Source organism: Chiloscyllium plagiosum, chromosome 19 (genome assembly GCF_004010195.1).
Source record: "Chiloscyllium plagiosum isolate BGI_BamShark_2017 chromosome 19, ASM401019v2, whole genome shotgun sequence".
Lineage (NCBI taxonomy): Eukaryota > Metazoa > Chordata > Chondrichthyes > Orectolobiformes > Hemiscylliidae > Chiloscyllium > Chiloscyllium plagiosum.
In genome coordinates this window covers 23,695,648-23,707,053 of record NC_057728.1, presented here as the reverse complement: position 1 = coordinate 23,707,053, position 11,406 = coordinate 23,695,648, and the positions used below count along the sequence as shown (strand labels likewise).

General features: G+C 40.4%; 1 protein-coding gene across 1 annotated transcript in view; it reads right to left on the bottom strand.

Moving 5' to 3' along the window:
- Positions 1 to 9,970, bottom strand: part of cacna1c (calcium channel, voltage-dependent, L type, alpha 1C subunit) — an 890,104-nt gene extending 880,134 nt beyond the window's left edge. The window contains exons 1-3 of the mRNA XM_043708872.1: positions 9,480 to 9,970; positions 8,410 to 8,734; positions 7,004 to 7,109 (exon numbers count right to left, since the gene is read on the bottom strand). Coding sequence (XP_043564807.1) covers positions 7,004 to 7,109; positions 8,410 to 8,734; positions 9,480 to 9,528 — 480 coding nt within the window. The 5' untranslated portion in view covers positions 9,529 to 9,970. The remainder of the gene's footprint in view (positions 1 to 7,003; positions 7,110 to 8,409; positions 8,735 to 9,479) is intronic.
- Between the last annotated feature and the right edge of the window lie 1,436 nt (positions 9,971 to 11,406).

The following is an 11,406-nucleotide window of genomic DNA, read 5'->3' as shown; positions in this document are numbered from 1 at the left end:
GGATCACGGATAGTGAGGTCAGGATCACGGTGAAGCAGACTGGGATCACATTTAATTAGGTCAGGATCACAGTGAACCAGACTGGGATCACGGATAGTTAGTCTCCTCCGACCTATCACCCTCACCTTGACCTCTTTCCACCTATCACATTTCCAACGCCCCTCCTCCAAGTCCCTCCTCCCTACCTTTTATCTTCTCCTGCTGAACACTCTCTGCTCATTCCTGAAGAAGGGCATGTGCCCAAAACGTCGAATCTTCTGTTCCCTAGATGCTGCCTGACCTGCTGTGCTGTTCCAGCAATAAAGTTTCAGCTTTGATCTCCAGCGTCTGCAGACCTCACTTTCTCCTAAAATAATACAGGGTACATCTATCCTGGGACAGGACAGAGAGATGCACGGGAATTCCTAAAGGCCTGGCGTTCAAACTAGAACTCCAAATCTATGATTTGGACCTAATTTACCAACCTCTCAGAAATAGAAATGATGATAGAACTTTGTAATGATACAAAGCACAAAGAAAATTTACAGCCCTGAAACAGGTCCTTCAGCCCTCCAAGCCTTAGCAGATCCAAATGTACTGTCTAAACCTGTCGGTCAATTCCTAAGCATCTGTATTCCTCTGCTCCCCACCTACTCATGCATCTGTCCAGACGCATCCTAAACGAATCTACCGTGCCTGCCTCTACTACCTCTGCTGGCAAAGTGTTCCAGACACCCACCACCCTCCGTGTGAAGTACTTGCCGCGTGTATCCCCCTTAAACTTTCCACCTCTCACCTTAAAAGCGTGACCTCTCGTTATGGAATCCTTCACCCTGGGAAAAAGCTTGTCTCTATCCATCCTGTCTATACACTTCACGATTTTGTAAACCTCAATCAGGTCCCCCCTCAATCTCCTTTTTTCAAATGAAAAATAAACCTAACCTACTCAACCTCTCTTCATTGGTAGCATCTTCCATACGAGGCAACATCCTCGTAAACCTTCTCTGCACCCTCTCCAAAGCGTCCACGTCCTTTTGGTAATGTGGCAACCAGAACTGTACACAGTATTCCAAATGCGGCCGAACCAATGTCCTGTACAATTTTAACATGACTTGCCAACTATTATATTCAACACCCTGTCCAATGAAGAAAAGCATACTACATGCCTTCTTGACCACTCTACCCACCTGTGCAGCAACCTTCAGGGTACAATGGACCTGCACTCCCAGATCTCTCTGCCCATCAACTTTTCCCAAGGCTCTTCTGTTCATTGTAGAATTCGCTCCAGAATTAGTCTTGCCTAAATGCATCACCTCACATTTGTCTGGATTGAAATCCATCCCACTTTTCCACCCAACTCTCCAGTCTATCTATATGCTCCTGTATTCTTTGACAGTCCCCTATACATTCTGCTACTCCACCAATCTTCGTGTCATCTGCAAACTTGTTGATCATACCAACAGTGCCCTCTTCTAGATCATTCACGTTTATTACAAACAACAGTGGCCCCAACACTGACCCCTGTGGAACTCCACTGGTCACCTTTCTCCATTTCGAGAAACTCCCTTCAACTACTACTCTCCGTCTCCTGTTGCTCAGCCAGTTCTTTATCCACCTAGCTAGAACACCCTGCACACCATATGACTTCATTTTCTCCATTAGTCTACCATGGGGAACCTTATCAAACGCCTTACTAAAGTCCATGTATATGACATCAACAGCCCTTCCTTTATCTATCAAATTGGTCACTTCTTCAAAGCACTCTTAAATTGATAAGGCATGATCTCACTTGCACAAAACCATGTTGCCTATCACCGATAAGCCCATTCTTTTCTAAATATAAATAGATCCTATCCCTCACTACCCTCTCCAGCAACTTTCCCACCACCGTCAGGCTCACTGGTCTGTATTTACCCTAATACCCTTCTTGTACAGAGGGACAACATGAGCTACCTTCCAGTCTTCTGGCACCTCACCTGTATTTAAGGATGCCACAAAGATATCTGTCAGGGCCCCAGTTATTTCCTCTCTCGCCTCCCTCAGCAACCTGCATTAGATCCCATCCGGTCCTGGGGATTTGTCCACCTTAATTATCTCTAGCCTACCCAACAAATCTTCCCTACTTATGCCAACGTGATCCAGACTAATCAAACTTCTATCTCTAATCTCAAGATTCATCATGTTCCTCTCCTCAGTGAACACTGATGCAAAGTAATCATTCAGAATCTCACTCATTCTTTCAGGTTCGACACACAGCCTTCTTTCATTATCCTTTAGTGGACCAATCCTTTCTCTAGTTACCCACATGCTTCTTATAAAAAAGAAAATGCTTTGGGATTCTCTTTAATTCTGCATGCTAAAGCTATTTCATGACCCCTGTTAGCCCGCTGGATTCCTTGTTTAAGACTTGTCCTACTCTTCCAATATTCCTCCAGGGCTTCTGTTCTCAGCTGCCTAGACCTTATGTATGCTTCCTTTTTCCTCTTGGCTAGTTGTACAATTTCTCCTGTCATCCACGTTTCACGAATCTTGCCCTTCCTATCCTTTACAATCAACGGGATATACCTATCCTTGAAAGCCTCCCACATATCAAATGTGGACTTCCCTTCAAATAGCTGTGTTCAATCCACATTTCCGAACTCCCACCTAATTTTGATATAATTGGCCTTGTCCCAGTTTAGTACTCTTCCCTTAGGACCACTCATCTTTATCTACGAGTATTCTAAAACTTACAGAATTGTGGCCACTGTTCCCAAAGAAATCCCCCACCGCACTTCTAACACCTGTCCTGGCTCATTCCCCAGTACCAGGTCCAATTTAGCTCCTTCCCTCGTTGGACTATTGACATACTGCTCTAGAAAACTCTCCTGGATGCTTCTTACAAATTCTACCCCATCCAGACCTCTGATGCCAAGTGTATCCCAGTCAATGTTGGAAAAATTAAAATCTCCCGTCACCACTACCCTATTGCCTCTAAACTTTCCATAATCTGTTTAGCTATTTGTTCTTCCACCTCATGCTCATTGGTGGGAGGCCTGTAATACAGCCCCAACAATGTAACTGCACCCTTTTTATTTCTCAGCTCCACCCATAATGCCTCACTACCCATGACATCCATAGTGTCCTCCTTTAGCACAGCTATGATATCATCCCTGACCAGCGATGCAACTCCAACCCCTTTTACTTCCCTCCCTGTCCTGTCTGAAGCATCTATATCCTGGAACATATATTGCCAATCCTCATGCCCTTCCTTCAACCAAGTCTCTGTGATTACAATAACATCATACTCCCAAGCACCAATCCAAACCCTAAGTTCATCTGCCTTACACACTATACTCCTTGCATTAAAGTAGTTGCATTTCAGGCCACCAGTTCTTTTGCACTTATCCGCTCTCTGCCTACTCTTCCCTTTATTAATGCTATCTTCATGATTCTTACAGTCTCCATCTTGCTGCCTACTTGTTTTATCTTCTGGTTCCCAGTCCCCTGGCACATTAGTTTAAAACCTCCCCAACAGCAGTAGCAAAAACTCCACCAAGGACATTGGTTCCGGTCTGGTTCAGATGTAGACCGTCCATTTTGTAACAGTCCCACCTTCCCCAGAACCGGTCTCAATGTCCAACAAATCTGAGCCCCTCCCTCCTATACCATCGCTCAAGCCACGTGTTCACCCTATACTGGCTAGCACATGGCACTGGTAGTAAGCCCGAGATCACTACCTTTGAGGTCCTCCTCTTTAACTTCTCTCCTAGCTTCAGGACCTCATCTTGTTTTCTACTTATATAGTTGGTGCCTATATGCACCAAGATAACTGGCTGTTCACCCTTCCCTTTTAGAATGCTCTGCAGCTGATCGGTGACATCCCTGACCCGAGCACCTGGGAAGCAACGTACCATCCAGGAGTCCTGTTTTTGGCCACAGAATTGCCTGTCTACTCCCCTCAATAGAATCCCCTATGACTATGGATCTACGAGTCTTTTTCCCACCCTTCTGAACAGCAGTGCCCACCATGGTGCCATGATCATGACAACTGCTGCCCTCTTCTGGTGAGCCATCTTCCCCAACAGTATCCAAAACGGTATCCCTGTTTTGGAGGGAGATGACTGCAGGGGACACCTGCACTGCCTTCCTACTCTTTTTCCGTCTTTTAGTTACCCATTAACTGTCTCCCTCAGAAATTCTAACCTGCAGTGTGACTATTTCACTAAACGTGCTATCCACGACCTCCTCAGCATCGCGGATGCTCCAGTGAGTCCATCCGCAGCACCAGAGCCGTCATGCAGTCAAATAAGAGCTACAGCTGAACACACTTCTTGTAAGTGTAAGAATCAGGAACGTCAGAAAAGTTCCTAAGCTCCCACATCAAGCAAGAGGCACATGCCATGGGTCTGAGGTCCCCTGCCATTGTAAGCTTAGCTTTATATGAACTAATTAAAATCAAACAATGTATTTAAATATATGAAAAAGAATGATAAGAAAGAAATAAAAGCCTTACCTTACAGAGTCTTTTTCTTCTGGTTAGAGGAGGGGGACGTGAGGGAGATACTACACGTGTAGTATCTCAGGTTCAGCCACTGCCCAAATATAAATTAAGCCCTTACCTTCCCGGCAGCCCTCGTTTCACCTCACCTTCTCTCCTCGGCACTCTGTCAAAATGGAGGCCCGCCTCCCGAGGTAAGTCCCTTTTAAAGCCAGGAAACATACCCTGCCTGGCAGCCCTCGCTTCACCTCACCTTCTCTCCTCGCTGCTTGGTCAAAATGGATAACACACATCACAACAAACCAAGACCTATAAATAGCAAGCGGGATAAGACACCAATGCTTCACCGGAGACTCAGTGATGATGTTACCTAGCATGGTGGCAAAATGTCCGAGAACAAACCCACCAGCTCAGTGAGCAGACCAACAACCGGAATACAAGAACACATTATAGTCAAGAAAGAGTGAGAGGAAACTCATTAGTACAAGCATGAAACCAATATCTGGCCCAAATATTTGTATATTGAATACTGCGTAAATCATGGATACTTAAAAAAAGGGAAGGGCAGCTTGTGGGTGAATACACAGTATAACACAAGAAAGTGTAGATGTCACGAAACTAGAGTAATATAACAAGTCATTGATTTTCTGGAGATGGCGAGTCCAAAGGACTCAATAACCTCAAGTGGAAGAACAGGAACATCTTTCACAAGGGATCCACATGACAGATAATCTTCACATTATTAGCTCCTAGGTATGCTAATTTTCAGATTTTCATGATTATATCCACCCCAGGTTTCCCCTAAACCAAGATGCCACATCAAAGGATTTTTGCCATCAAAAGGACGAGATTCTTCTCCCCAATGGCCTGCCAATTGCGATAAATAATCATAATTTCAAAGGCTAAAATCATTTTATAATATTACTAAAATGGATGATTATTCTTCATATGAAATCTGGAATTTTCTTCACCAGCTCTGAATATTAATGCCTCAAATTCTATGATTTGCTTACTAGCAGAAATACAACAGTGCTCATACTAGGGACTTTCATTTCTGGCCCTCTGGAGTATTTGCAGCCAAAAATGTCAGCTCATTTGAGTAGCAGTGTCTGACACTTCTAACTAGCTACCAGAAATGGGCAATATTGCGTGCAAGTACCAATTTTTAAAAATTGCCTTTATGACTTTGCTCAATTCTCATCAGTGCAATTTATCTCAAAATGATTTCTTCACATGCAAATTAAATTGAGTAGCCATGGAAACCATGTATTTTAAGTTACTGAACACATTACAAAATAAAATAAAAGTACTTAGAATGCAGAAACCTAGGTTAAGGTGGAACAGTGATTCCAGATTTAATGGCTAAATCACTAAAGCTTGCGTTCACGTGATCTGTGGCATCAATTAGGTCCAAAAATAAAGTTACCTATAATTAACAGCTAACTGGAAGATATCGACATACACCAAAGATATTCTACACGATTAAAGTTAGTGGTGCTCTTAGTGTGTGCCACTTGATTTTTGATTAGTCAGTTAACTTAAGCAATGAAACAATTTTTAAACAGCAAATGGCAAGTACTTCCGCAGAGAATTATTTAATTGACAATGCCACAATCTTGTCCATTTAAGATTTAAACACATACACCTGCTCCGCAACATTATGCAAGCTGTTCCCACAGTATGTTATAAAATATGCTAAATATCCTAAATATAACCGTTTTACACAAACTAAAATGTTCTAGTTTATATACTAAAGGCAAACTACAGTTCATAGTCGCAGGATATAGGTAAGCATCTTAATCGTGGCTTCTTTAGAAATATTGGCCCCTTAAGAAATTGGTCGACAATGTTTACCATTTATCATCTATACTATTACAGTGAAACCATGAAACAAAATTACTTTCAGATCAGTGGTAGTATACTAATATTTTTTAAAAAGGTTAAATCTACAAATCTACCTTCACAATTTTTCCAACATGCCCCCTAACAATGCAGCGCGGGTCGTGATTAGACACGATTAAACAGTCCGCCATTTTACAGAGCACGAACAAACTCATTATCAATCGGATGATGATGATCGGATTACAACAGAGGAAATTTGATAACATCACCTATGCATCATTCATATAATTCAAATATAACCACAAATTTCAAAAATAGTAGTAAGTGATTGTGACATTATGCACAAAAAAAACCACAATAGATAAAACACATCTAATTCCGTTTTAGTCATCGCAATGTGTCAACCTAACCACCAGCTTGGTTCGCATTCCAAATTAAAAGTCAAACTATTATCAACGCGCGGGGGGGGGGTCATCGCGGGGTCAGACAAGTCAACACCACCCATCCAGCCAACAGAAATCATTTACCTTCACTGCCTGAGGGGGGCAAACATTACTAAATTTTCAATATAACTTAAAGTATTACACAGCTCATCACAACCATTTACAACTCACTCACACACGTTTCCAAAAGCCACATGCTTCTTGATTTCAAAATATACCGGGCATGTTAATAGACCAACACTAAGTATTTTGAATTTACCAGATTGGAATTGGTTGCATTCGAGTCGTCCTCTGGGAAAGGTATATAGACGGCTAAGGCCACACAATTAGCGAAAATAGTTAGCAGAATAATTATTTCGAAGGGCCTGAGGCTAAGAGTTAAGGAACTGTTGTAATTAGAAAAAAAACACAACCCAAAAGCAAAGATACATATCTTACTTGTTTCAAGTTAAATGATATGCAGGGAATGTAATTTGAAGTTCACCAGAAAGTTCCAGATACGAGAAAGGCACAAGCACTTTGCGTTCGGATATTGCAAGTTTTTTTTAAGTAAATAAATAAAGTGGCCCCGACAGGAATCTTAAATTTTATATGCGCGTGGATAGTTTTAGAATAAAATGATTATTTCTGTGGAAATATATTTGGAAAATAAGTTTGAAAAAAAATTAGAAGTAGTATTCCCATATATGTCAACGTCCATTCATTATCAGGCCACTCCCAGTGTACATATGACGACGTAAATATGCCCTGTCTCGTTTTATTCCAATCAAGTCATAGCCAGAAAAACTCCCGCAATGACTTTCTTCTGGCTCTCTACGTTGGCAAGAATTTTTTCAGCTACTCCCTATTTCTCATCTGCATGCTGCTCGGCTGCAAAGACACTCCAAAAAACACAAATGTTGACACATATGCTGAGAATACCGCATTTATCTCTTTGCTTGTTCATCATTCAGTACTGAATTAGTACTTTCCTTCAATTAAATATCTGAAGGTATCTTCTCCAGTCATGCCACAGATTTGATTTGCCAACTCTATACCTTGGTGGGCGGCTGAAGATTGGGACACGGGACTAAATTATTTTCAATCTTGCACTAAACTCAGCTTAGAAACTCGTATCCTTTCCACCAGGAAGACTTCGGTAACATCCCTACTAAGCTCATGTGTTGTTGAATTTCATTCCCACTTTTGCTACCTTTCGACGTGACTATTCCAATGCCACCCCCCTCCATTTTGTATTTTCATAAACTTAAGATCATTGAAGATTCTGCTACAGAAACCTTGATATGCATTAAATTCCATTCACTTATTAGCCCCGTGGCTTGCTTTTCTGCATTGACTCTCAATTTTAGAAATCCCATCCTTGTTTTCGCTTTCGTCCATGGTCTGTCACCTATCCAAACGTCTCACCAGTGTCTACGTATGCGATTTAGTTTGATGACCCTCGTTGGAATGAATTAATGAGTTAAAGGAGCTTTGCAAACATGTTTTAGATCGTGAAAGGTTGTCTGGTCTCTTACTCCCCATTTCTTGAAAGCGCGTTTGCATTTATATATATAAAATTATCGCAATCTAGCTGTACCCATGGATCAGCATACCTTAATGCTTGCAAACATTTTTATATTTAACAGTTTGCAATTTCGAATATTTTCATATTTTAAAGGATATTTCCATTCGACAATATTGATACATGCTCGCCTCAGAGGGTTTTTGAGTGTCAAGCAGAAGAGAGCCCGTGGTGGACGTGTGGTCGCGGCGTTAGCTTGTTTTTTCTGCTTGCTATACTGTTGCCTTTTCCTTTGGGTTGAGTTGACCGTAGAGACCATATTGTTGCCCATCATCGCAGCGGCTTTGGCTTGTCTGGCTGCGTCGATGGCTGCTTGCCACGACAAGGCAGCTCCAGGACTTGGGATGTGCTCTGGTGCCAGACCGTCCGTCCTGGCATTTGGAAGGCCATGGGCAAATACAGTTCGGCTGCTACCATAGTTGGTGCCTGGAAAAAAAAATGTTGTATAATACTTTAGCTATTATATGCTATAAAATGTAGCCTCTAGTATTCCTTTCTCCAAGTAGTTGCTGCCAATCTCTGATAATTCGTAGATTTTTAAGCAAGAGAAGTATCTTAGTAAATTCGAATCAAAACAGCAGAATATTGAAAATCACAAATAAATACGTACAAAGCTATTAAAGTACAGAACATCATTCAGATTTTTAAATACTCCAAGATTTGAGATTAAAAGGAAAAACTGCAACCTGAAATAATGACTTCACAGATGGTGGAGCCATTTCCTTCGCGAATGCTAACAGAAAAATTGAAGAAAAAAAATCTCCGTCCATAGTTCAAAAATAATGAATCATCCGGGAGCTCGATCAAAAACAGCCAAATTTAGATATCGTTCGTATTACCTTTACGATACCATCCGAAATATCCCCCAAATAGCATTATGGTATTTAACCATAGAGCATTTCCTTTAAATAAAACGCCCGGACAACTTGATCGCATGTTAATTTCATGTACAATACATGTGCAGCAGCAATGCTTCGAACGAATGTTTCAACATGCATATTAATCTTTGCGGGGAAAAGTGTAAAACGGTGCATAAAACATATTATTCTCCCAAACTGCCTGTTAAATAATGCTATACAGCCTAAACGCCCACCGGTTATATTTAAGGAAATAAGATTTGCGATGCTCCTCTTTCTCTCTCTTCCCCATTCCTCTGTTTCACAGTACTTACCTTGATGGTTTTCCTCGGGAATATACATCCTTTCCTTTTCATTCACCATTTAAATATGCCAATTTTTTTTTGTTCCACGAACGGCGATTACCTGATCCCCATTATTACAATAAAACGCAAGTAACTGATCCTCTATACCTCCCTCTTTCTCACAACACATCCTGACTACATCCGGGGCTTCACAGAGAGCACATCATACACATTCCAAGCTCGCTTTCACTCTGTTCAGTGGATATTATGGGAGGAGGGAAAAGATCCAGGGCAACTCTCTGAGGGTTAAATCCTGTCTTACTGTATATAAGTAAGGAACGGCTAAAAGTGGGGGGCGGGGGAAGGTCCTAACGAAGCGTGGAAAATAGACGGAGAAAAGAAAACATGCAGTCTTTCAGGCCATTCCCTACGAACGCTGGAAGGGCTCTCTGAGCGCTATCTCCTGACTGTTTCCAGATGTTCTTACGTGTAAAATAAACTAAGCACAGTTTTTTTTTGTCTCCAGAGCCTGGAAACAGTCTATGGAATCATGACGTAAAATAAGCAAGTGGACAATGTCTCCCTAAGCCAAAAAAAACAAAAAGCTCATGCCAACTGTTTCCCTTTTTTGGCTTAATTATCCTTGTACTCAACTTGTTGATATCTTGTATTGCGTGTCGGAAGCTTATAGAAAGACACAAATATTTCTTTGTCATCCTATCAACTGACTTTGAATAAGAGATTCTATACATACATTTTCATTAAGTCATAGAAAACAAAACTATACAGTTGACCTTTGGTGAGTATAAACCATAGAAGAAAATAGCGTCATATTATAATGAAAAAAATCTAGAATCCAAATCTCAAAGAACTCTGTTAATCAGCCAAATGCTTGGAAATGTAATTGCTATCCATTAAAAGCTTTGTTGTCCTGAGTTGTAAATTCAATTTAAGCAAAGGTCACCAGGTCATAGCTATGATGAAATTTTCTCTCTAAACTAAGACAAGAGAACTGGAAGCAACAGCAGCTCCTTCGGCGCAGGAGATGCTTGAAGTAAATAATTATGACTGTTACTTATAAATTAGTAAGAAACAAATAAATATCTGGGTGGAATCAAATAAGGTTGGGTAAATTGTATTCTTGATTCATTATAGATAATTTAGTTAGTAAGTTGAACTTGAAACAGGTGGAGATAAGTTTAAATCTTCAGTTATTTTATCCAGCTAACTACATTTTTATTTCACAACCAATCAAGTGTAAATAAATGCATTGGGATAGGAACCCAAAGTTTGGTGACAAACTCCACCAGATTGTAAATTTTATCTCGATTTAGGTATAACCTCACTCAATTACACACTTCAATATATTGCAGAAACCCATATTCTATAATGTTACCACACTGCCTGTACTGCTATTTTTAGATATTTATTTATATGGCAGTTGCTTACTTATTTCCAATGCTAGCTGACTAATCTTTAATTCTAAACTATTTTGTTGCACTATTCAGTTTGGAAGTTTATGTTCTTGTGTGAATTTTAAAGGTAATAGCATTTTTTATTCATGCCAAGCAAGATACTTTACTTGACTAACCATATATTTAAAATTAGAGTATCAGTAATGAATTTAACATAAAACAAATAAACCATAAAAAGTCAGATTTATTATCCTGACATGTTCAAATAACCAGAAAAACAAGCTTAGTTTTTTTCATATCTTGGAAGTTGTATTTTTTTCCTGTCATGAAACTAAAAACTACTGATGTATCAAACATGGGAGCAAAGAGAAAAGGCAGTTACTAATTTCAATTTGAGATATACCTAAAGTATAGTATTGAGAGTTAAATTACCCATTTCTTTTCAAACTTCTTGAAACAATGAAGAAAATCATAAATCCTTACATTTACTAATGTGCCCTTTGAAATTATGCCATGTGTGAAAATGGCACAGATTGCACATT